The 25,747-nt window shown below is 40.3% G+C and overlaps 1 protein-coding gene across 1 annotated transcript in view; it reads left to right on the forward strand.

Moving 5' to 3' along the window:
* Window positions 1-25,747, forward strand: part of hsd17b4 (hydroxysteroid (17-beta) dehydrogenase 4) — a 103,262-nt gene that overhangs the window by 51,026 nt on the left and 26,489 nt on the right. The window contains exons 14-18 of the mRNA XM_073069210.1: window positions 4,038-4,089; window positions 6,269-6,340; window positions 8,049-8,152; window positions 10,999-11,064; window positions 12,749-12,818. Coding sequence (XP_072925311.1) covers window positions 4,038-4,089; window positions 6,269-6,340; window positions 8,049-8,152; window positions 10,999-11,064; window positions 12,749-12,818 — 364 coding nt within the window. The remainder of the gene's footprint in view (window positions 1-4,037; window positions 4,090-6,268; window positions 6,341-8,048; window positions 8,153-10,998; window positions 11,065-12,748; window positions 12,819-25,747) is intronic.

Here is a 25,747-nt window from a genome sequence, read left to right on the forward strand (position 1 = left end):
AGACAGTGCATCGGCATGGAATCGGTTTGTCCACAAGGCTGCAGAACTGCATCTCCAAGGTGCATGTCTTCCAGGCCACTCCTGGAGCTATCAAAAATGGTCGGTTGGCAAACTTATCCGTCGTGAAGAACCACAACTGTAGATCATGGACTCTGATAGAATTGCAGCCACCCTGATAAGAGACATTAAGGATAAGAAATTAAGTTGTTTTGCACATCAGCTCGAAGAAGCCATCCTCTGTCAACAGCTTAGCTCAGCCTCAAACTTGTAGGTTTTTGTCTAGGTAGCATTTTCATTCTGTAGAATTAAGAAGGAATATTTTTGTGGGGGGGGGGTGGTTGGGCAGTGGGGAGATGAATGGTGACCACATAATGGTGAAAACTTTTAACTGATTATAAAACCTTCACTTGAGACAAGGTGGTGATTGTCCTTTGAAAGAGGGATCCATTTTCTGAAAAATTGAACTGGCCCTTGTCCATCCCACTCACCCAGTTCATCTGACTGAACTACAGTTATTCTTTATAATCATGTCGAGTTCAACCTGGCTGCCTTAGGCCTTGTCCATTGCATCTTAGGGTTTTTGTTTCATGTAGGAATTGTTATTTTCAGATAGATTGCTTATAGAATGTGGTTAACATTTTAGGTCACTTTTTGATGTTTGAAATATTTCCGTTTAGGGTACATCTTGATTGTCCTGTAATGTAGTCATGCGGCATGATTTTGTAAACAGTTGTTGCACTTGGTAAGTGCAATGTTGACTTGGGGTTATAGGTCAGAAGGTGGGATTAGCAATGGCCAGAAATGAAGATAGTGGTAGTAGCTAACAGAGTTGAAGGATGTGGTGTACTGTTCGTTTTCAATAGGCTTCGGCTTAATATGAGGGGACAGGAGAAATATTCCAGAAAGTTGAACCACTGCACAAGTCTGTGGCTTCCTGCACTATTACAATAAGGCTCAATGTAACTTGACAAACAACGTCTTTCTTTCATTTGAGCACATTGTAGTTTTCAGAACTTGATAACAAATTATTCAAATTTGAGTAAACTGTTCTTTTATGACATGCAAGGACTTTGGGCTTACCATTAGTCTAAAGAAAACAAATGTCCTTGCCCAGAATGTAGTGGAGACACCAGTCATTAACATCGACAATTACGATCTAGAAGTGGTCCACGAGTTCACATACTAGGGGTCGACCATTAGCGACACTCTCTCCCTTGATGCTGAAATCAACAGGCTTATCGGCAAAGCAACGTCGATCCTTGCTCGACTCTCCTCGTGGTTCTGGGAGAATCGAAACTCACTACAAAGACCAAGACTGCTGTGTACAGTGCATGCATAATCAGCACCCTTCTGTATGGTAGTGAGTTTTTTTTTGAAGAGGTAACAAAAGAAATTGAGGGTAAGGCAGTAGATGTGGTCTACATGGATTTTAGCAAGGTATTTGACAAGGTCCCCCATGAGAGACTTATCTAGAAAGTCATGAGGCATGGGATCAGTGGAACCTTGATGTTTGGATTAAAAATTGGCTTACAGGAAGAAAGCAGAGGGTAGTAATGGAAGGAAAGTATTCTGCCTGGAGGTCAGTGACTAGTGGAGTGCCACAGGGATTGTCCTGGGATCTCTGCTTTTTGTGATCTTTATAAATGACCTGGATGAAGAGGCGGAAGGATGGGTGAGTAAGTTTACGGATGACACGAAGATTGGAGGAGTTGTGGATGGAGTTGTAGGTTGTCGAAGGTTACAAGAGGATATAGACAGGATGCAGAGTTAGGCAGAAAAGTGACAGATGGAGTTCAGTTCGGATAAGTATGAGCTGATGCATTTTGGAAGGACAAACCAGAAGGTGGAGTACAGGGTTAATGGTTGGTTACTTAAGAGTGTGGTTCAAATCCATACATCCCTCAAGGTCACTGCACAGGTTGATAGGATAGTTAAGAAGGCCTATGGGATGCTAGGCTCATTAATAGGGGGATTGATTTCAAAAGTAGAGAGGTCATGTTGCAAATCTCTGGTGAGACCACACTAGAGTATTGTATTCAGTTCTGGTCACCTCATTATAGGAAGGATGTGGAAGCTATGGAGAGGGTGCAGAGGAGATTTACCAGGATGTTGCCTGGTTTGGAAAACAAGTCTTATGAGGCAAGGTTAGCAGAGCTGGGACTTTTCTCTTTGGAGAGTAGAAGAATGAGAGGGGACTTGATAGAGGTCTACAAGATTATGAGATGCATAGATAGGGTGGATAGCCAGTACCTGTTTCCTAGGGCACGAATAGCAAACACCAGAGGGCATATGTACAAAGTTAAGGAGGGAAGCTTAGGGGAGACATCAGGGGTAAGTTTTTTTACACAGAGGGTTGTGGGTGCCTGGACTTGCCAGGGATGGTGGTGGAGACTAAAACATTAGGGGTATTTAAGAGCTTCTTGGACAGGCACATGAATGAAAGAAAAATAGAGGGTTACAGGGTAGTGTGGGTTTAGTAATTAATTTATGGGTCAGCACAACATCGAAGGCTGAAGGGCCTGTACTATTCTGTAGTATTGTAGTGTTCTAGTGAGACTTGGACCATCTACTCCAAACAGGAGAGGAAATGCAATAGTTTTCACCTGCGCAGCCTCGGCATCACCTGGAGAGACAAAGTCCCAAACTATGAGGTCCTCTCCTGCTCTGGACTTCCCACAATGTTCACGCTTTTAAGACAACACAGACTGCGTTGGCTGGGCCACATCCATTGTATGAAGGATGGTAGACTGCCAAAGGACATCCTCTATGGAGAACTAGCAACAGGCAAGAGGAACATTGGTAGACCCCAGCTTTGCTTCAAGGACCTCTGCAAGCACGACATGAAAGCCTTAAAAATCAACACAGAGTGCTGAGAGGATACAACAGATGACTGCAACAAATGGTGAGGTACTCTTCAGCAACACCTAGAGCAAGGCGAAAGAGTGATCCTAAGTCTGTTTGAGGAGCGGAGAGCACAGCGGACAACAATTCCACGATGCCCTACACATGCAGCAACTGTGGCAGAGCCTACCGTAGTTCCAGGATCAACCTCAATAGCCATATTCGATGCTGCTCGACAAACCAGTGACTACCAGAGGCTCAGTACCCATGGTCGACCACAACCGACAGAGGCCACAGTTCTTTCATTCCATTTGTATCAGAACCAGTAATTTCTGCCAGTCATCGTTTTGGCTTGGTTTTACCCTTTTTTTAAATTTCCGACCCTTGCTATTAAGTAACATGTTACATGGTTAGATGACACTAACCATGCTATTTCTTGTTTTCTTAATTCCTTCTTAACTTTTTCTTACTTAGGCTAACTAGTGTCTGTTTATCCATGTTTTACCTTCCTCCCCCTTCTTAAGGTATGGGATCATATTTGCTAGTTTCCAATCTCTGCTTCTACTGTCTGCATAGCGAACTCTCTCCACACCTTGAGTTATAGTTCATCAGCCCTGAGGATTTATTTGCTTTCAGATCCATTAATTTCTCCAATATTATATTGTAATGTTTCTCTTTAGCTCCTCAACACACTGTACACTATTTCTAACACACTATTTCTAAGTGTTTTTTAACGTCTTTTCTGAAGGCAGAGTTAGAATATTTGTTTAATTTCTTTGCCATTTCCTTTACCCTCAAAACAATATCTTCATTATGGGTCTGTAAATAAGTCACTTTTCTTTTCTCTAATGTTCTCCTTTTTACTTGCCTGTAGAATTTATTACTGTCTGTTTTTGTGTTGTACCTGTCCCTTTCAATATTAAAATTTCAATGGCCCTTTACTGGCTTCTGAAACTTCCAGTTGCCTTTCTTGCTGCTTTTTTTTTGAGTTCTTTCATCTGACCTAATATTACTTCAACTTGTTAACTAACAGATCACTTTTGCTGGTGACTTTTTGTGCCTTAATGGTTTGCATTTGTCATGAACTATGTCCTGATCCCTTGATTGTACTATAATTTAAAAGCCTGTTTAAGACTTAAATTCTTGTTTTTCAAGGGATTCACAAATGTGTGTTGGATTTTCTTGATTTATTATAGGTGTTACAAGGGGAACACTATCTGGAGCTATACAAGCCTCTGCCAACTTCAGGTAACAGCAATTTTTAGGAAATCACACAAGAAATCTACTCCATTGAACTACTGCAGTGCTGTTCCTGATTGAAATGATCCCAATATAGTACTTTTCAGTGAAAAACTAATATCAATGCAATAGCTTTGATGAAGGTAGATGAGGAGAAGCTGTTTGCTCTATCAGGAGGTCCAGTAACCAGAGGGAACTGATTCAAACTATTCAGTGAGGTACTAAATAATAGATGAATTACATAACAAATGTTAACGATCTGCAGTCATTACATGAAGATAGTGACTGTCAAAACTAAATTGAACTTGAACTAAGTTGACTATATACTTGGAAAGTAAAGTAGAAGAATGAGGAGGCAGTTCATTGAAACCTCTCAAACATTGTAAGGCCCGGATAGAGTAGATATAGAGAGAATGTTTCCAATTGTGGAAGAGTCTAGGACCAGAGGGTACAACCTCAGAATAGAAAGGCACCCCTATAGAGCAGAGATGAGAAATTACTTTAGCGAGACGGTTGTGAATTTGTGGGATTCATTGTCACAGATGGATGTAGAGACCAAATCAGTAAGGGTGTCAAAAGTTAATACTGCTCTTATATCTTGTGTCTTAAATGTCTTATAAATATTCCTTATAACCATTAATGATATGCACAGTAAGCTGAATGATCTTTGTTCTGACATGGTATAAAGTCAGTTTTTCCAGTCTGATTTCCTTGAATACAGTGTGAAATCCTTAAAGAAGGAAAGAAACATAAATTACCTTGAAAAGACCAAATGAGCTTACAGTTAAATGCTATGGCTAAGAAGATCAATTGCAACAAGTAACACAAAGTATTTGGCAGTGATCATCTGAGTATTATAGTGGTCATGGTACTTGCCTTGCAACTAGAGAACTGATTTTATAAATCTGTTAACTTGTTTCTTAGAACCAAGAAAATTGCAAAATTGTTGCCTTTCATGGTAGAGAAGCTGCCACTCATCATTTGATGGGAATCTTGCACTTCATGAATGATTCTTAAACACTGCAGTGAAATTGGAAAACCTGATCACATCCAACCTCTTTCTCAGTGCTGAACAATTTAGGTTCTCAGTGAACATGCTTTTCAAGCAAAGAATTAAGCAATTAAATCATATGATCATATTGCAGTGCCTTTTATGCAGTATATGTATAATTTGTGATCTGAGTTCATGCTTGTACATTATGGCTTAGTTTCTACTTCATACCTTTAGTTAACAATCTATCAATTAAAGCTACTAATTGACCAAAACATTTTCCAAATTTCTTAGCAGAGCTTTAGGCTAAACACAAAGAATTGAATTTTTTCTCATCAATGTGTAATCTTTAGATTAGATATATTGACAGTTCCACCACACATACACATGGACACAGCCATATACTTCTGAGTTCCACCAGCGGATTGTTTCTTGCCTTCAATTCTATTTGCTCCACCACTCACAGATTGGCCTCTTTTTAACAACCTCCCTCTTGCCCTCTTGTTGCACTTTTGGTTTTATGCAGGCTATATTCCATCTTCACATTTAGCCCACATGCAGGGTTTTGACCTAAAATGTTGACAATTCATTCACCCAACCACCTTCCCTCCAAAATTCCTGCTCAGGTTGCATTTTGTTTGGTGCTCCAGATTCCAGTATCTGCAGTCTCTTGTGTAATGAAAATTGTCCTTTCACACTCATTTCTCATTACCTTCACAGATATTTCTCCATGGTTGAATATCTGATACTTGTAGGTCATCCAATCTTACTTAAATGCAAGCTTTGCTGCTTACATAATCCATAATCTCCAGCCTGTTCAGAACACTTCGCCTTTACAAACACCAACCTCCTCACTAAGCTCTCCTGGCTTCTCATTGTCCCTGAAAACTAAGTTCATGATTCTTGCTTGAAACTCAATTTCTTCCATTGGAACTCAGTGCACATCCTACTCCCACTGCACTCCAAAGTTCTTTATTGCTTTCGGTCAAACATTTTCTTTGTACCTCTTGGGTACTTGTGTATTTTTTCCCAGTATTTAGAAATGTATGGATTGAAAGTTGTGTAATTCACATTGGTGCTTATTGAAGCTCTGACTATTGATCTGTTGGAAAGTGAAGCTGTTTTCTTAAGCAGCCTAAATATTTTAGAGAAAAGAAGTTTTTTTTAAAGGCTAACTATGTTTGTTCTAATTGATAGGGACACTGAAATCAGAGAGTGCCGTTGCAGATATTCTTGATAAAGGATCCGGTGCTGTTATAATTCTAGATGGCAAGTTTCATTAATATTAATATCATTAATATTTTCATTTTGTGATTATCATTGTGTATATTAACTACTCAAACCAGTTTTACACTTTCTGTTTGCTTTTGGTAATTATCTTTTCATTTTCTTTAAGATTGTTTGCTGTGTTTTTAATTATTGTCAAAATGCAAAAATATAGGCCATTCTGTTGGTTCAGATCAATCTTGGCTGTTGCATCCTAGATGTCTACATTCAGACGATATGCAAGCCAGGGTCATATTATATAGACAGCAAGCTGTTGCCTATGCAGCAGGCTGCCCCTCCAAGTAGCTGGAGTTTTTTTGGGGGTGTTACTCCCAAAGCGTTCCCCGTGAGTGGGTATAGCTGCAAGGCAGCGGAGGTTTGAGACCTGAGTTTTCCTTCTCCTAAATAAGCTACCAACCATAGCTGAGAAGCCTCATCTGCCCAAATCAGCTGGTTTTAAGGCACCAGTAGCCTGCCTTTGCTTCTCCTCCTGTAGATAAAAGCAGTTCTGCTGGGCTTGTAGCTAAGTCATATATGAAGGCCAAGAGCTGGACTTGGTTGTCAGAGGTTCTGTGAGAGACACACTATTGGGAGTTTTTAATAGGTAGTGAGAGCTTATCCCCACTACCCTGTCTACCACAGCTATGACAGTCTTAAGGAAAATATAGTATTACCTATAATAAAATGGGATATTGGATAAAAATTTTGTTAAATACTTCTAATTTGAATATTTGCCCAGAAAGTTACACATTAAAGGCTACTTATTTCAGTGCTTATCTTTGTACTGAAATAGTCTTTTTCATTGGGCAAGATGCAATAGCAACCATATTTTGGTCAATTTGCATCACTCTGGAAATTCATTGAGCACTTCCTTGTGAGATTCACACTTTCTACATCAAATGTTATCATTTCCCCTTTCAATCATTGCTTAGGACATTGGTTCATGTTGAGTTGATCATTGATCACTCCCAGGGCATAGACCATAAGACAAATGAGTGTTAATTTGTTTCTCTGGTATGGGACCCTGCTACTGCAAGCCCTGTTATTTTGTTCAACCTTTAGGCTCTCCGCCCCTGCTACTACAGTCTTATAACCATGTAACAATTACAGCACGGAAACGGGCCATCTTGGCCGTCTTGCTGGCTGCAGCTCTGAATTTTCCTTCTTTCAATAGCCCTTTCCCTTCTTTCACTCCCCAGATACAAGACATCTTGATCTCCAGGTAGCTGACATGCTAGTCTCTTGGGATCAATCTCCAGGCTCCTCAATCACAATCACCACCATTAGCTCTCCCATAGCTCTTTGACTGCTGGGTTTCACTATTATTCCACTTTTTCAGCTTTTGAGATCTAGCTTTCTTTTTGCACCTGCAAAGGAAAATGTGAAGTGAGGTTTGCTATGGTAGACCAACAGCCAATTTTGAGATACTGTCACCTTGTTTGGAAAGCATTTGTATAGAAAATATCTGTAGTATCCTGCAGTTGAAAAGAAGAAATGGGATTAGACCAGCAGGCTGCAGGTTTTTGATTTCGTACATTCTAGAGTCGAAGGATATGAGTTTATAAAGTGCTTTGCCAATTAAACAAATATTAACCTTTGTGTGCCTAGATCAGCCATTAAATTTGTGAGTTTTTTTATTCTCAGTTCATTTACTGAAGCTTCCAGTGGACTGAATATATAGAAAACTGACAGTAATGCTATTTACTTTCAGTTCATACTTACAATGAAGGAGACTTGGTCTGTTATAACCAGTTCTCTGTATTTGTTGTTGGAGCTGGAGGCTTTGGTGGAAAAAAGACATCTGATAAAATTAAGGTAAGTATGCTTGAAGAATTTAAAACAAATCTCTTCTGTCATGTTAATTTCAAACAATTCAATCATAATATTGTATATGTGAGTACAAAGCATGTACTTCCAACCCAAGCACAATGCATATGTGATTCAATTAAAAACTGGTCTTACCAAGCATGGAATATTTTATAGTAAAATTTGTAAGCCTGTAGATTCTTGAACTGGTTATAAACCAAAATCTTTGACTTCTTAAATTTTAGCAGTATCATTTTATCGTCATGAGTTAAAATCACTGCAGTCACAAGTGCTGGGAATACATACTTGGTCAAACCTGTAATCTGCTTTTTGTTGAGTTTTGCCTTCCTCATTTTGTCTTAGATGAGCTGCAGTTATCTCCAGAACTGACATCTTTGGCCCCATCCTGACATAAATATATGGCCATTGTCACAGGCTGAACCAGAACTTTTACATTACTAGGATCTTTTTGACCTCTGTAATTCCAATCTAATATATATATCATTATCAAGGTTGCTATATTTCACTTTGTTATATTACCTGTGTCTGACACTGGCTCATTTGCAGGTAATCTTATCTGTGCTTTTGTTACCTCACAGATTTGATTATTCTCTCCAGGCTTTCTGTCATCTTGTATCTTGCTTACCATTCAAAACTCTGAAAATGCAGTGGATTCCTGCTAATGAGGACACATCAGATAGTACATTTTGGTCCAATTAAGTGGCTGCTCCAATTAGCCGAAGCTACATCGAATTAGTTAAAAATGTATTAATAAAAGGCAAACCACCTTTTAAATGAGTAACACATTTTGTATTTAAATGAAATACAGAACAAATTAGAACATTATCAGTACTACTGGTTGTTGTCCGTCTATCTGTCAGTGACAGGATATCTGTGGAAGTCAATTTATAAAGCAGAAAAGCCACTGGGGCAGTTCCACACTATCGACCTCAGAAGTCTGGGTCCAGTGGGACAAGCGGACATCACAACTGTGGTCTTGCCTGGTTGTAGTGGATGACCGTGACTTCTTCTGTGCCTTGTGGTGTCATTTGCTCTCCATGTGGTGTTGCAGAATCTTTGGACATCTGCTCGGTCCACCGGAAATGACTTCACATGCTAGGATAGGCATGTCCCTATCTGACCGGGGTATGAGAACTGCCAGCTACTCTAATCTGGCTTGCACATGACTGGTGCTAGTTAGAATATGTTCAGCAACAATATTCTGCCCCAGTTAAGTGGCATATTGTCCCAAGTAAACAAAGGGAATTCCAACTATTTCCTTGATTTGATTTTTGTTCTTTAAGAGTTGCCCCAAATAATTAGCTGCCCTGATTAATCAATGGCCCAATTAACCAAAATCCACTGTACTTAGATAGATAGATAGATAGATAGATACTTTATTCATCCCCATGGGGAAATTCAACATTTTTTTCCAATGTCCCATACACTTGTTGTAGCAAAAACTCATTACATACAATACTTAACTCAGTAATAATATGATATGCATCTAAATCACTAACTCAAAAAGCATTAATAATAGCTTTAAAAAAAAAAGTTCTTAAGTCCTGGCAGTTGAATTGTAAAGCCTAATGGCATTGGGGAGTATTGACCTCTTCATCCTGTCTGAGGAGCATTGCATTGACAGTAACCTGTCGCTGAAACTGCTTCTCTGTCTCTGGATGGTGCTATGTAGAGGATGTTCAGGGTTTTCCATAATTGACCGTAGCCTACTCAGCGCCCTTCGCTCAGCTACCGATGTTAAACTCTCCAGTACTTTGCCACTCCTTAGTTACACCCACTCCTGTTCATTCATCACTTTTGTGCATGATCATCTGTGTTAATTGCCTGAATTCTCCAGGGGCTCAGTCAGTCCCTATTTCTGTCACCTCCTCCGATATATCATCATTTGAAAAGTTGGGATTTCTCCATCTTTTTCATAGGAATCATGGTTCCTGGATATAAATTGTGCCTTGTGGGCAGCCTTGGGAGAGACGAAGTCTATCGGGCGAGTGGTGGGGGGGGGGGGGTAAATCCAAACAGTAAATCCGGAGTGGAGCCCCTAAGGCGGCTGGACATTATTGAACTTCATCCCAGCAGCTCCTGCAGCCGAGCTGGTGCCAAACATATTGCTTCATAAGTTTTCCTTTGGTCTACACTGGTGAGGCCGAGAGGGAGATCTCCATGTCTTCCACCTAGGTTTGTGATGATGATGATCATCATCCACTGACCTCAACACAGACGGATGCCAACAACAAATTAAACTGCCAGCAAGGAATAATTTCCCAGCTGCAGGAAAGCACCTGTTGTCTCATTCAATGGACACCTAAATTAATTCTGAAGAAGTGTGAAGTTTTGTGTTTTGGTAGAGTAACCATGGTGAGGAAGTAAATGATAAGTATCAGAAGCTAAAGCATTTGGAGGAAAATGAAAGGCATTTGGAATGCATTCAACTGATCCCTGAAAGTAGTGAGAAAAATGTATAGGGTGTTAAGAAGGCAAATTAAATATAGCTTTACCTTTTCCATTGGTTACATTTCCCCACTTAGTTCCATGTAAACAGTTCTCACTTACATGCCGCCACATACACTGTAGTTTACAGCAGCCTATTAACCTGTCAGTCAATATATCCTTGGATGTGGGAAGAAAGATGAGCACACAGAGAGAATGTATAAACTCTATATAGACAGCATAGAAGGCAAATTGCTGGAGCCATGAGGCAGCTGAATTGCTGCAACATTGTGCCACCTGATGCATATCACCCAGTACATATTGTGTGAGTCAATTATTCATTGGTTTTGCAGTTGAACAGTATATTTTGTGAAAACATTAATAAAATAAGTCTTTGTTTTGTCCAGGTTATTGTGCAGCCTCCCAATAGACCGCCTGATGCTGTGGTCAGTGATACGACTAGTATAGACCAGGTATATCTTTCTTGCTTATGCCGGTTTTATAAGCTTTATTTCAGTAGAAAATCCATTGTAATGAGGATGAATTTAAAATGCTTCTTTGTTTTAATAACAATAGCCAATATGCTTTCAATTCTTTTGTTTTGTAATATACTTATTATAGATCTGCCATATTATAGGAGCAGAAGATTGATGTTGGAAACTATATAAATATGGAGCAGTGCATTCAGTTTTCGACATTAAGAATTCTGCTAAATGTTATGTTGTGAGATGTGTGCCATTGATGGGAGTAAAATATGGATCAACATGTTGTTTTCCTATAAGTTAGATGTAATTTAGAAAATAAAAAGAACACAGGGTTGCCTCAATTAATTGGATGAAAGGAAATTCAGTCCTTTTGCATTATATGTTGAATAACTCATTGTCTTTCATCCCACTTGTATACGTGCTTAAAATGTTATTTTAAACCTAAAGTATTCCTATGGTACAATACTGACTGCATGTAGAACAGCCATTAACATCAAAGCAATATTTGGTATCAAGAAGCCCTGGTGAAACTTAAGATCATTGGATATCAAAGGGGAAGCATTTCAGTGTTTTGAGGCATACCTTGTCTTAAAGAAAGGTGGTTGTGGTTTTTGGAGGTCATTATCTCAGCCCCAGGGCTACACTACAGAAGTTGCTCTTGACAGTGACCTTGGTTGCATCATCTTCAGTTGTTTCAATGACATTCCTTCCATCATAAGAGAAAAATGTGAATATTTGTTGATGATTGCATAAATTCATTGTTCCTCAATGAATGAAACAATGTTTGCCTGCATACCCAGAGAAACCTGTGTGCATAGATTCAGAATTGGCTTGCCCATGGAAGGCAGAGTGTGGTTGTGGATAGAGTGTATTCCGCTTGGAGGTTGATGACTAGTGGTGTTCTGCGGTGATCTGTTGTGGGCCGACTGCTGTTTGTGATTTTTATAAATGACTTGAAGGTGGAAGTGGGAGAGTGGGTTAGTGAGTTTGTACATGACACGAAGTTTGATGGTGTTGTGGATAGAAACTTGTTGAGCCTTACACCAGGACATTGATAGGACACAGTGCTGGGCTGAGAGGTGGCAGATGGAGTTAAGTTTGAAAAGTGTGAAGTCAGTCACTTTGGAAGGTCAAACTTGATGCCAGAATATAGGGTTAATGTCATGGTTCTTGGCAGTGTGTGGAGAAGCAGATTGATCTTGGCTTTTCTCCTAGGAGCGAAGGAGGATGAGAGGTGACTTGATAGAGGTGTACAAGATGATAAGAGGCATAGATTAAGTGAAAAACTAGAGACTTTTTCTCCAAGGTGGCAATGACTAATATGAGGGGCATAATTTTAAGGTGATTGGAAGAAAGTATGGGAGGATGTCAGAAGAAGTTTTTTTACACAGGGTGATAGGTGTGTGATACACACTGCCAAGAGTAGAGGTAGATACTATAGGGATATTTAAGAGGCTCTTAATAACACTCAGGCTATGACCTTAATCTCCACAGATCCTGCTTCTTAATTATAATGGTTACATGAGTAAATCAGACTAATGTAAAAAGCGTGACAAATTTAATTGAATATGAAATATGTGCTGAAATATGCAAACTTGTAATGCATGACATGCACTTTTGAATGTTATGGAATACTGTACTGAATAAGAAGGGAATAATTCCTTTGTTACAGGCTGCTTTGTATCGACTGAGTGGAGATTGGAACCCTCTGCACATAGATCCAACTTTTGCATCTTTTGGAGGTGATGTTCTTTCATTCTATTAATGTCCATACATATTGATTTCTGCTTTGAATGAACACTATTTTGAAGCTTGCACGGCCTTCTAGGATAGTGAATTCTAAAGTTTGACACTGAATGAGATATTTTTCCTCACCTTAGTCTTAAGTGCCTACCCATTGTTCTGAAACAATATCCCCTGATTCTGGTTTCCTTTCCTTTCAACTAGCCTATCTCGACTTTTCAGAATTTTGTAAGTTTCAGCTTAGTTGTGTCATTGGCAAATTTATAGGTGGCGTTTGAACTGTGCCTAGCCACATAGTTGTGGGTGTAGTGACAGTAAAGCGATGGGCTTATACACATCCTTGTGGTCTGCCAGGTTGATTGTCAGTGAGGAGGAGATGCTATTTCCGATCTGTACTGACACTTATTCTTCTGATGAGCAAAACAAGGATACAGTTGCAAAGGGAGGTACAGAGTCCCAAGTTTTAGAGCTTTTTGATTACTACTGAGGGTAGATTTCCATCTGTGCTGGGTTGAGTGCCGAGCTAGCCACTCGGCCTTGTAAAAAAACAAGGGTCGAGTCAGGAGCGTTCATACCGTGACCCAGTTAATCCAAAAGGAGACCAATCCTGACACTACGCGCCAGACAAGAACGGCTGACTGTGGTGTGACAAGCTATGAAATGAAATGACTACAGAGGGTATGATGATTTTGAACACAGTTGATGTAGGTATTGCTATTATCCAGGTGATCGTAGGCTGAGTGGAGAGCCAGTAATATTGTATCCTCTGTAGACCTATCTCTCAAGAGGCAAATTGCAGTGGGTCCAGGTCCTTGCTTAGGCAGGAATTGATTCTAGTTGATCAACCTATCAAAGTACTTCATCACAGTAGATATGAGTGCAAGGGGTTGAGGCAATTCACCCTGCTCTTCTTGGGCACTGGTATGATTTTCACCCTTATGAAGCAGATGGGAACCTCCAACTGCAGTAGTGGGTGACTGAATATGTCCTTGAACACATCCACCAGTTGGTTGGAACAGGTTTTCAGCACCCTACCAAGTACACTATCAGAGCCTGCTGTCTTGTGAGAGAAAGAGGTTCTGATGTCAAACTCTGAAACGAAGTTACAGAGTCACCAAATACTGCATGGATTTTCATAGATGTAGTTTCATTATCTGTTTCAAAGCCTGCATAAAAGGCACTGAGTTCATCTGGAAACATCACAGCCATTCATGATATTAAGTTTCTCCTTTTACTATGTAATGGCCTGTAAACCCTGCCAGAGTTGATGTGCATCCTATTCGGTCTTTAACTTCAGTTGGAATTGCTTTTTCACTCTTAAAGTAGCCTTCTGTAGGTCGCACTTGGACTTTTTGTATAGTTCTGGATCATCAATTATGAATAGATAGATAGATACTTTATTCATCCCCATGGGGAAATTCAACTTTTTTCCAATGTCCCATACACTTGTTGTAGCAAAACTAATTACATACGATACTTAACTCAGTAAAAAAAATATGATGTGCATCTAAATCACTATCTCAAAAAGCATTAATACCTAACCCTCAGCAGACTATGAATCTCCTGGTTCATCCATGGCTTTTGGTTTAGTTATGTCCAGTATGTTCTCAAAGGCAGACTATATAAGTGCAGTGAGAATCTGTAGAGAGTTTGTAAGTTTGTACGTGTTTGTACATTCTCCTTGTGACAAAAGGGTTTCCTCCAGGTGCACCGATTTCTTTGAGCATTCCAAAAATGTATGAGTTAGTAAGTTGTGGACGTACTGGACTGCCAACACAGATGCCTTGTGCAGGAAGGCACAGAGTCGAATGTACTTCCTAAGAAGGTTGGCGTCATTCAATGTCTGCAGTGAGATGCTGAAGATGTTCTATAGGTCAGTTGTGGAGAGCGCCCTCTTCTTTGTGGTGGCGTGTTGGGGAGGAAGCATTAAGAAGAGGGATGCCTCACGTCTTAATAAGCTGGTAAGGAAGGCGGGCTCTGTCGTGGGCAAAGTACTGGAGAGTTTAACATCGGTAGCTGAGCGAAGGGCGCTGAGTAGGCTACGGTCAATTATGGATAACTCTGAACATCCTCTACATAGCACCATCCAGAGACAGAGAAGCAGTTTCAGTGACAGGTTACTATCGATGCAATGCTCCTCAGACAGGATGAAGAGGTCAATACTCCCCAATGCCATTAGGCTTTACAATTCTACCTCCAGGACTTAAGAACTTTTTAAAAGCTATTAATGCTTTTTGAGACGGTGATTTAGATGCATATCATATTTTTTTTTTACTGAGTTAAGTATTGTATGTAATTAGTTTTGCTACAGCAAGTGTATGGGACATTGGAAAAAAAGTTGAATTTCCCCATGGGGATGAATAAAGTATCTATCTATCTATCTAGTAGGTTGCTGCTTGGACTGATTTCACAATTTACTGTATGTATTGATGTACATGTGACAAATAAAGCTGTTCTTTATCTTTGAAAGACTTCCTTGCCTCTGAAATCAAATACCTTTTGGTAAAGGCTAACATACCATTTGCCCTCCTAAATTGCTGTCTGTACCTGTGAATTGAGCTTGTAAATCAGTGCACCCACGTCTCTTTGAATATTGAACTTGCCCAATCTCTCACCATTTAACAAGTTGTGTGCTTTTATGTAGGTGCACTAAAATGGATGATCTGACACTCACATTATATTCCACTTATGTCTTTATCCATTTGCTTGTCATCTGCATGCCTGCTGAATCCTCTTTACATCTTTCTTCAGGTTCATAACTTGGCACATTTTGTGTATTTTCTTCTTAAAGACAGATGCAAATTAATTAATCTCACTACAGATTCCTTACTCCCAATTATAAATTATTAATACTCCTGCCTCTCTCTGCAGTGCGACCACAATTGTCCATGCTAGACTTCTGCTTTTAATTCACATATAGAAATGTCTAAATTTTTTTAGAAAAACGAGATTCTGCAGATGCTGGAAATACGGAGCAACATCCACAAATTGCTGGGGGAACACAGCAGGTCAGGCAGCATCCATAGAGGGAATAAACAGTCAATGTGATGTTTCGGGCCAAGACCCTTCATCAGGATTAGAAAGGCAGCCAGAATAAGAAAGTTAAGGGAGGGGGAGGAGGAGAAGAAATTGTTCAACAGTCTTTACATTTTCCACTTATCACCTCCCAGCTTCTCACTTCATCCCCCTTCCCCCCCCATTACCTACCCACCTTCCCCCTCATATGGTTTCACATGTCACCTGCCAGCGTGTGCTCTCTTCTTCCCTCCACCTTCTTATTCTGGCTTTGGCCTCCTTTCTTTCCAGTCCTGAGGATGGATCTCAGCCCGAAACGTCAGCTCTATTCCTCAGCATAGATGTTGTCTGGCCTGAGTTGCTCTGGCATTTTGTATGTGTTGCTCTGGCATTTTGTATGTGTTGCTCTGGCATTTTGTTATGTGTTGCTCTACTAAATATTTAGGTTTTCTGACTGTGTACTCTCATCTTGCCTTCATTCTTGCTTTGCCAAGTTATAAATCTGTCTCAATCCTCAGCACTACTGCACTTTCTGGCAACTTTATAGGTTTATACTGTTGACTTAATACCAACTTTAATTCTTCTTGTCAGTTGTGTTTCACTTTTCCTCTTGGGTTTTTGGGATATAAGGCTGTGTCCACTATTCTTAGCAATATAAATCAGAGAGACATGGTGTGTCAGTAAAAACCTGGTGAGCTAGCAATGGTGCTTGAGAATAATACATGTGGTAGTTATCCTACAGCTGTGATAGGCTAAAGAATGTGAAAAACACGAGATTCTGTAGATTCCAGAGGAACACTGAACACTGGAGGAACTCAGCAGGTCAGATATCATCTGTGGAAATGAATGGACAGTCAACATCTTGGGCTGAGACCCTGCTTCAGGACTGGAAAGGAAGGCAATAGATGCCAGAATAAGAAGCTGGGGGGAGGGCTAGCTCAAAGGTGATAGGTGGGGCCAGGTGGGTTGTAAGATAAAGGGCTGGAAGAGGAGGAGGGGAAGGATATCAATAGCAATGGCTTGAGAATTGATATGAGCAAATTGCTTCTGCTTGGGTGGTGTCATTACTTCGTTATTGTTGCAGTGGTATTGTTTCTGGCAGGGGATGAATATAACCTTTGCAGATAGGGGAAAGACTTCGATGGGTTACAAATTGAGCTACCAGTCTCTGTTTCTGTCCTTGTAGCCATGATGTTGAAATAATGATCTGACTAGGTTTTGGGCAGTAATTTTCATAGTGAGCGGGAGACATAACAACAACCTGCTGGTTTACGATGTTAAAAATTCCTTTTTGTCACTTTTTATGAGCTCTGTGCCTGAAGATTGCAAAGATCTTGGGTCTTCAGGCCCACAGCGAAAGATTTTCCGGCCTCCCGGATGACACACGAGTCTACTGCCGTGACACCAACCCTCGATCCGCAAGTCTCCAGAGCCCCGAGATCTTAGGCTTCCAAATACAAGCTGGACTCTCAGGCCGAAGCCTGGTGTTCGGAACAACAACGTCCAGTTCTGAAACCCTGTGAACAGGTCCCATTCCTGCAAAGAACCGAAGTCTGTGTGTAACTCCAGGTAGGGTCTTCAAAAGAACCCTGAAAGGGAAAATTAAATATATTAAAGATGGAAATAGAACAGGTTCCGAAGATGCAAGCAAAGGAGTCGCCGTTTAGCACCATCTTAACTCCGCCTCTAACTGAGTTCATGCCATTATCGTTGATGCCCTTACTAATCAAGAACTTATCAACCTCTGCTTTAAACATATGCAATAACTTGGCCTCCATAGCTATCTTTGACAAAGAATTCCACAGATGCACCACCCTCTGGCGAGTGAAATTCCTCGTTATCTCTGCTCTAAAGGGATTCCTTTCTATTCTGAGGCTGTACCATCCTTTCTTAGATAAGGGGCCCAAACTGCTCACAATACTCCAAGTGAGGTCTTGCCACTGCCTCATAAAGCCTCAGCATTGCATCCATGCTTTTGTATTCTAGTTCTCTTGAAATGAATCTACTTGCAGCTATCTTCCTTTCCACTGACTCAACTTGCATCTGGAGTATTGCCTTCATTTCTGATCACCCCGTTATAGGGACAGTGTCAAAGCATTGGAGAAGATGTAGAAGAGCAGGATGAATCCATGAAAAGCATTGGCCGAGATGGGTACCCGACCATGTACTAAAGACCTGAGCCTGGTAGCACTTACATTTACAGTTAAGTGTTTTGAGAGTTTAGTGATGAAACATATCAACTCCTGCCTGCAACATAGGTCTGTTTCATTTTGCCTACTGACGCAACAGGTCCACAGCAGATGCTGTCTCAGTGGCTCTTCATTCAGTTTGGAACATATGGACAGCAAGATGCATGAATCAGGATGCTTTTTATCAACTACAGCTTGATATCAGGTCAGGTTGATAACAGGTCCAGGCTATCAAATGCCATCATTCCCTTAATAAGCTAAGTTCTTATTAAGTTCAAGAATAACAAATATGTGCGTTGCAAGAAGCAGAACAGCCTCATGTTAAAGCTGCAGCTAGCAAATGGTCATACACAATTTGGGATCTTACCAAGGCCAAGCCATGAGATACTCTATAGAATTATTCATGAATTTGTTGGATGCATATGAGAAAATAATTCATCCATCTTATTTTAACAGTTACTTTATATCTTGTATATAGTAGTAACTTGTGTTCACTCCAAACATTATTTTAAACCTCAAAGGAGTATTGGGAAAATATACGTCTATAGGAAAATTCAGATACATGAAGAGTAAAAGAGAGGTGAGAGTAGATATTAAACTGCTGGAACATGATGCTGGAGAGATAGTAATGGAGGACAAGGAAACAGTGGATGAACTTAATAAATATTTTGCATCAGTCTTCACTGTGGAAGACACTAGTAGCATGCCAGAAAAGTGAGAGTTGTCAGGGAGCAGAAGTGAGTGCAGTTGCTATTACTGAGGAGAAGGTGCTTGTGAAGCTGAAAGGTCTGAAGGTAGATAAGTCACCTAGACCAGATGGACTACAATCCAGGATTCTGAAAGAAGTGGCTGAAGAGATTGTGGAGGCAGTAGTAATGATCTTTCAAGAACTGCTAGATTCAGAAATGGTTCCAGACGACTGGAAAATTGCAAATGTCACTCGCATCTATAAGAAGCGAGGAAGACAGAAGAAAGAAATTATAAACTAGTTAGCCTGACTTCAATGGTTGGGAAGATGTTGGAGTCCATTATTAAGGATGAGGTTTCGAGTTACTTCGGGGCACATGATAAAATAGGCCAAAGTCACTATGGTTTCCCTTGAGGTGAAATTTTGCCTGAGAAATCTGTGGAATTCTTTGAGGAAATAACAAGCAGGACAGACAAAGGAGAGTCAGTAGATGTTTACTTGGATTTTCAGAAGACCTTTAAGAAAGTGTTGCACATAAAGCTGCTTTAGATAAGAACCCATGATATTACAGGAAAGATAATAGTATGGATATAAGATTGCGAGACTGGCAGGAGACAGAGTGGGAATAAAAAGGGCCTTTTCTGGTTGTCTGCCAGTGGCTACTGGTGTGCTGCAGGTGTCGGTGTTAAGACTGTTTCTTTTCATGTTAATATCAATGATTTGGATGACAGCTTTATGGCAAAGTTTGTGGGTGATACATGGATGGAGAGGCAGGTAGTGCTGAGGAAGCAGGGAGTCTGCTGAAGGACTTAAATAAGGAGAATGAGCAAAGAAGTGGCAGATAGAATATATGTAAGGAAATATACGTTCATTCACTTTGGTAGAAAGAATAAAGGCACAGAGTACTTACTAAATGGGGAGAAATTCCAAAAATCAGAGTAGAATGGGACTTGGAATTCCTTGTGTAGGATTCCCTAAAGGTTAACTTGCAGGTTGAGTTAGTGGTGAGGAAGACAAATGCATTGTTAGCATTCATTTCAAGAGGACTAGAATATAAAAGCAAGGTAGTAATGCTGAGGTTTTATAAGGTTTTTGTCACACTGCACGGAGTATTGTGAGCAGTTTTATCTAAGAGATGATGTGCTGGCATTGGAGAAGATCCAGAGGTTCACACGAATGGTTCTGGGAATGAAAAAGTTAACGTATGAAGAGCATTTGATGGTTCTAGGTCTGTACTCATTGGAATTTGGAGATTGAGAGGGATCTCATTGACACCTATCGAATATTGAATGGCCTAGGTAGAATGAAGGTGGCGAGATTTTTTCCTATAGTGGGGAGTCTAGGTCCAGAGGGCACAGCCTCATAATAGAGGGTTGTCCATTTAGAATAGGGATGTACTGAAATCTGGAATTCATTGCCACAGGTAGTTATGGAGGCCAAGCCTTTGGATATTTTTAAAGTGGAGGTTGAGAGGTTCTTGATTAGTCAGGTGTCAAACGTTATGGGGAGGAAGCAGGAGAATGGGATTGACAATGATAATATAATCAATCATAATGAAATGATGGAGCAGAAGAGATGGGCTGAATGGCCTAAATCTGCTCCTATGTCTTATGGTCTAAAGTCTCAGCAGGAAAGTTGAGAATATAGATTGGGTTCTGTGGTATAGTTTAGCATGTATTTTTCTCTAAATTCGATCTGCTGTGTTCTAGTAAAAAGATCAGGTTACTCTTCTGCAGCTTCAGAATTACCTTAAATATCTAACACTATTTAGAAGCCTCAGTGTTGAGCATATGACTGACCAGATATTGAATGCTGACTTGTCTTCCAACTGACTGGAACCTTGGTCCCTGTGCACTTTATAAACTTACCAGGTTCACTGAAAAACATGTTGTACTACAGTGCAATAGCTTTAAAAAAAAAGTCAATTAAAAGTAACTTGGATATTGATGGAATTACAACTAACAGTCCAGAAAATATACTTATCTAGCACCTTCAAAGTCCCAGGCATGCTGGTTCATAGGATTTAAACTCTATAACTATTTCTTTAACTGATCAAAAGGAATAAAAATTGAAATCTTTGTACTAATCATCAAAATATCAATTTTTGGCATTGATTGCTTTCAGCACTAGTTGATACCCTTCTGTAAATTAAATGGTGTTTAATTCATTTTTAAAAAAGTTGGACAGTAACTGATATGGAACAGATTATAAAGATGCAAATTTACACACCTTAAAAGAAATTCTGACACTCAGCCAAAAAAGTCATCAGATGCTAGAAATCCAGCGTAACACACAAAATGCTGGAGGAAGTTGGCAGGTCAGGCAGCATCTATGGAAAGGAATACAGAGACAACGTTTCGGGCTGAGACCCATAATTAGGACTCGAAATAAAGGGGAAGGAGACTGAATAACAAGGTGGAGGGAGAGGATAAAGTGCAAGCTAGAAGGTAAGGTGAAGCAGGTGGGAAGGTGCATGGATGGTGGAAGGAGAATGAAGTGAGAGGTGGAAAAACTAAAGGGCTAACAAAGGAGAGGAGAGTGGATCTTAAGAAGGAAGGAAGGGGACACAGGAGTGAACTGATAACTAGTAGATGATAGATGAGCTGATTATTGGCTGATTATTGGGGAGCAGATTGAAAGTCCATGAGCCTGCCCTTATCAGGGGATCAGAGTTCGAAAGAATCAGTAACATTAAATTCCTCAGTATTATTTCAGAGGATCTGTCTAAGGTTCAGCATGGAAGTGCCATTACAAAGAAGAGATGGCAACTCATTTACTTTCATAGTGTTACGAACCCCGTAACTGGGTGTCTTACCAGCAAAGATAGGAGTAGCCGTTGAAGTCTGGTGATACTATTTTTAACAGTATTTATTAGTAAAAATACACAAAAATAATATCAATGCAAATATACAGATAATATACGTCATCAATACTAAACCTAAAAGTGCGGGTATAATAATCATCAATAAGAAATGAGCTCTATCGTTGTCTAGGGGATAATGAATTGTCCGATGGAAATATAAAGTTCAGTTCAGTTCATACAGGCTGCAGTCATTGTTGCTCACTGTGTTGCAATTGCTGGAGAGAGAGAGAAAAACTTGCTGACTTTCCTTTTTACGATCTTGATCCGTATCCGTCCTTTAGCTAGACCGTCCCGTGGAGGACTCATCACCCAGGCAAGGGTGGACACACACACAAGCCCCCACCTGTCTCATAGCATTTCTCCTGGTGTGTCTGAGGGGTGTTCCCCAGACCCTACTTTTATCCTGACTCACGGGGTCTCAGGTGTCAATCAGGTTGGGATGATGCAATCCCTCAACCAGACCACTCTGGCTGCCCCCTGAGGGGTTTCAATGAATAGTACAGTACTCAATACACAATTCCTCCTTCAAGAGACAATAGCAGTAATCTCTCTCCTTGTCAGTAGGAGACATTCCACCTTGTGTATTCTGGCGTTGTCTCTCTCTCATTTCCTGGATATCAGACCCGAAATAATAGCGATCTTGCGATTCTCAAAAAGGTGGGGGGGGGGGGGGTGGGCGGGCATTGGCGATTCTGTACCCTTCTGCCTATCAGAGTTGTTCCTCATTCGTAACAATAGTAGTTTGCAGAGATTCAGCATGTCATCTAATACTTTATGAAGGTATATAGATAGATACACTGTCGAGAGCATCTAGACTAGCTGCAGCACAGCCTGGTGTGGAAATGCCAATGCTCATGTACAGAAAAGCCCAGTATAGATAGTGGTACAGCCTAGTCCATCACAGGGAAAGCCCTCCCTACAATTCAGCACGGATTTCTGCTACAAGAAAGCAGCATCTATCATCAAGGACTCCCATAATCGAAGCAATGCTGGTTTTTTTTGCAGCTGCCATCGGGAAGGAAATACAGGAGCCTTAGGTCCCAATAATCATCAGGTTCCTTAACTAGTGTGGATAACTTCACTCACCTTAACACTGAACTGATTCCACAACCTTTAGATTTACTTTCAAGGACTCTAGAACTCATGTTCTCAATATTATTATTGCTTAATATATTTATTTTTATTACTATGTTTCTCTTATTGCATTTACAGTTTATCATCTTTTGCACATTGCCAATCTTTCTAGATTTTCATTGATTCTATTGTGATTCTTTGTATCTACTGTAAATGCCTGCAAGAAAATGAATCTCCGGCTAGTCTATCATGACATGTACAGTACATTGATATATTTAATTTGAAATTTGATAGGCGGGGAGGTAAACAGAAGAGGTAAGAGGGGAGCCAGAATAGGGAATAGAAGCATAGAGAAGGGGGAAGGGAAAGAAATTACCAGAAGCTGCAGAAATTGATATTCATGCAGTCAGGTTGGAGGTAATTTCTAGGTAGTCAAGGAGCTATGGACTGACACGTCAGAATGAGAATCGGGATTGAAATTAAATCTTGTCAAGTCAAGCCAGGTTTATTGTCATTTAACTACATATATACAGTGCCTATTAAAAGTATTCAGCCAGCATCCCCTCCACGCCTGTCCCTGGAAATTTTCATGTTTTTTTTTACACCATTGAATCACAGTAGATTTAATTTGGCTTTTTTGACACTGATCAATAGAAAATACTCTTTTGTATCAAAGTGAAAGCAAATATCTACTAGCCAGTCTAAATTTATTACAATTATTAAACACAAAATTATTGATTGCATAATTACTCACCCCCTTCAAGTCAGTAGATGCACCAATTATACCCTTGAGTCTGAATAGATAGATCTCAATCAGCTTTGCACATCTGGATACTGCAATTTTTCCCCATTCTTCTTTACAAAACTGCTCAAGCTCTGTCAGATTGCATGAAGATCATGTGTGAACAGCCCTTTTCAAGTCCAGCCACAAATTCTTAATTGGATTGAGGTCTGGACCCTGACTTGGCCACGTCAGGACATTAACTTTTTAATCCATTCTTGTGTAACTTTGGCTTTGTGCTTGGGGTTACCGTCTTGCTGGAAAACAGATCTCCCAAGTTGCAGTTGTCTTGCAGACTGCATCAGGTTTTCCTTCAGGATTTTGCTGCATTCATTTTACCTTCTACCTTCACAAGCATTCCGTGGCCTTCTGTGATGAAGCATTCCCACAGCATGATGCAGCCACCACCATGCTTCATCATTGGGAACAAACACGAGGAAATCTGCAGATGCTGGAAATTCAAACAACACACACAAAATGCTGGTGGAATACAGTAGGCCAGGCAGCATCTGTAGGGAGAAGCGCTGTTGACGTTTCGGGCCGAGACCCTTCGGCAGGACTAACCTTTCATTTCTCTCCTTTTGGTTAGTCCTGACGAAGGGTCTCAGCCCAAAACCAAATGGCTGCACCAGTGATGATTTGGTGTGTCATATTAAAGAGGGAAAATACCTTTGCAATTAATTATTTTGTGTTTTATATTTCTAATTAATTCACATCACTTTGTAGATACCGGTTTTCACTTTGACACAAGTCTTTTTCTGTTGATCAGTCTAAAAAAAGGCCAAATTAAATCCACTGTGATTCAATGTTGTAAAACAATAAACATGAAGACTTTCAAGAGGGGGTTGAATACTTTTTAAAGGCACTGTATATATAACGTATATAACCATATATATATATATATAGGTTAATCTCACATAATGACAAACTAAAGTGTGCAAATTAAACATTGTAAGGTATGAAACAGGTTAACCAGCAACACTTCAAATACAATGTGGCAGGGGGATTTCAGAAGCCTAATGGCCTGAGGAAAGAAACTGTTTCCCACCATGACTGTTCTTGTGTTTATGCATTGGAGTCTCCTGCCTCATGGTAGAAACTCAAAGAGGATGCTGGATAATAGGATCCTTAATACTAAGGGCTCTAGGTAAGCAGCACTCCTGATAAATATCCCCAGTGGATGGTAGGGAGAATCCTATTGTTCTCTCAGGTGTTCTCACAGTCCTTTGTAGCACTTCTGGTCTGATGCTTGGCTGCTCCCAAACCAGATGGAGATGCAACTTGTCAGTATGCTCTCAATGGTTCTCCTGTAAAATGCAGTTAAGGTGGGGAGGAGGAGAGCCTCACTTGCCTCAATCTCCTTAGAAAGTGGAGCTGTCGCTGTGCCTTCTTGTTCAGGGAGGTGATTTTAAGGAACCAGAAGATGTAATCTGTGATGTGAAATCCCAGGAACTTAGTGCACTTAACTCTCTCTGCAGAGGAGCTATGTATTCACAAATTGGTTGGTCATTAGGAAATGCTCGTTGCAGATGGAGCGAAGGTGCTCGACAAAGCAGCCTCCAAATCTACATTGGGCCTCAATGTAGAAGGCTGCACCAGATACAGTTGATGTCCTCGACAGACTTAAACATGAAGTGTTGCCTCATCTGGATGGACTGTTTGGGACCTAGAATGGAGGTGAAGGAAGTGGTGGAATGGGCAGGTGTGGCACTTCTTTCACTTGTAGGGATAAGTGCCAGGAGGGAGATCGGTGGAAAGGGTTGAATGGACAAGTGAATCGAGGAGTGAGTGTTCCCTGCAGAAAGCAGAGAATGGGTGGAAGTAAAAACATGTTTGATGGTAGGATCCCACAAAATGTGTCTTTACCTGAAGCTGAAGCATACATTCCTCTGTAGAATGAGAAAATTGCAACACTTCAGATTCAGATTCAGTTTATTGTCATTTAGAAACCACAAATGCAATGCAGTTAAAAAATGAGACAACGTTCTCCGGGAATGATATCACAAAAAAACACAAGACAAAACAGACCACAAAAGAAAAACCACATAAAGTTTGGTAATCCCCAATCCAGAGCCCAGAGAGGCTGCTGCGTATCAATATTGCGCTACCATCTTAGCATGTTCCCCAGAAAGGAACTCCAAACCCATCAGACAAAAAAAGACTACCCAGACACACCAAGTCAAGAGACCAGTATTACCACCCAACAAACCAAAAACCTACACAAAACCACATAGTTATAGTTAACACTTAGTTGCAACAGTGCAGACAATACCATAATTGATAAAAGACTGATAAAAACCACATAATTATAATATATA

Source organism: Hemitrygon akajei, chromosome 2 (genome assembly GCF_048418815.1).
Source record: "Hemitrygon akajei chromosome 2, sHemAka1.3, whole genome shotgun sequence".
Lineage (NCBI taxonomy): Eukaryota > Metazoa > Chordata > Chondrichthyes > Myliobatiformes > Dasyatidae > Hemitrygon > Hemitrygon akajei.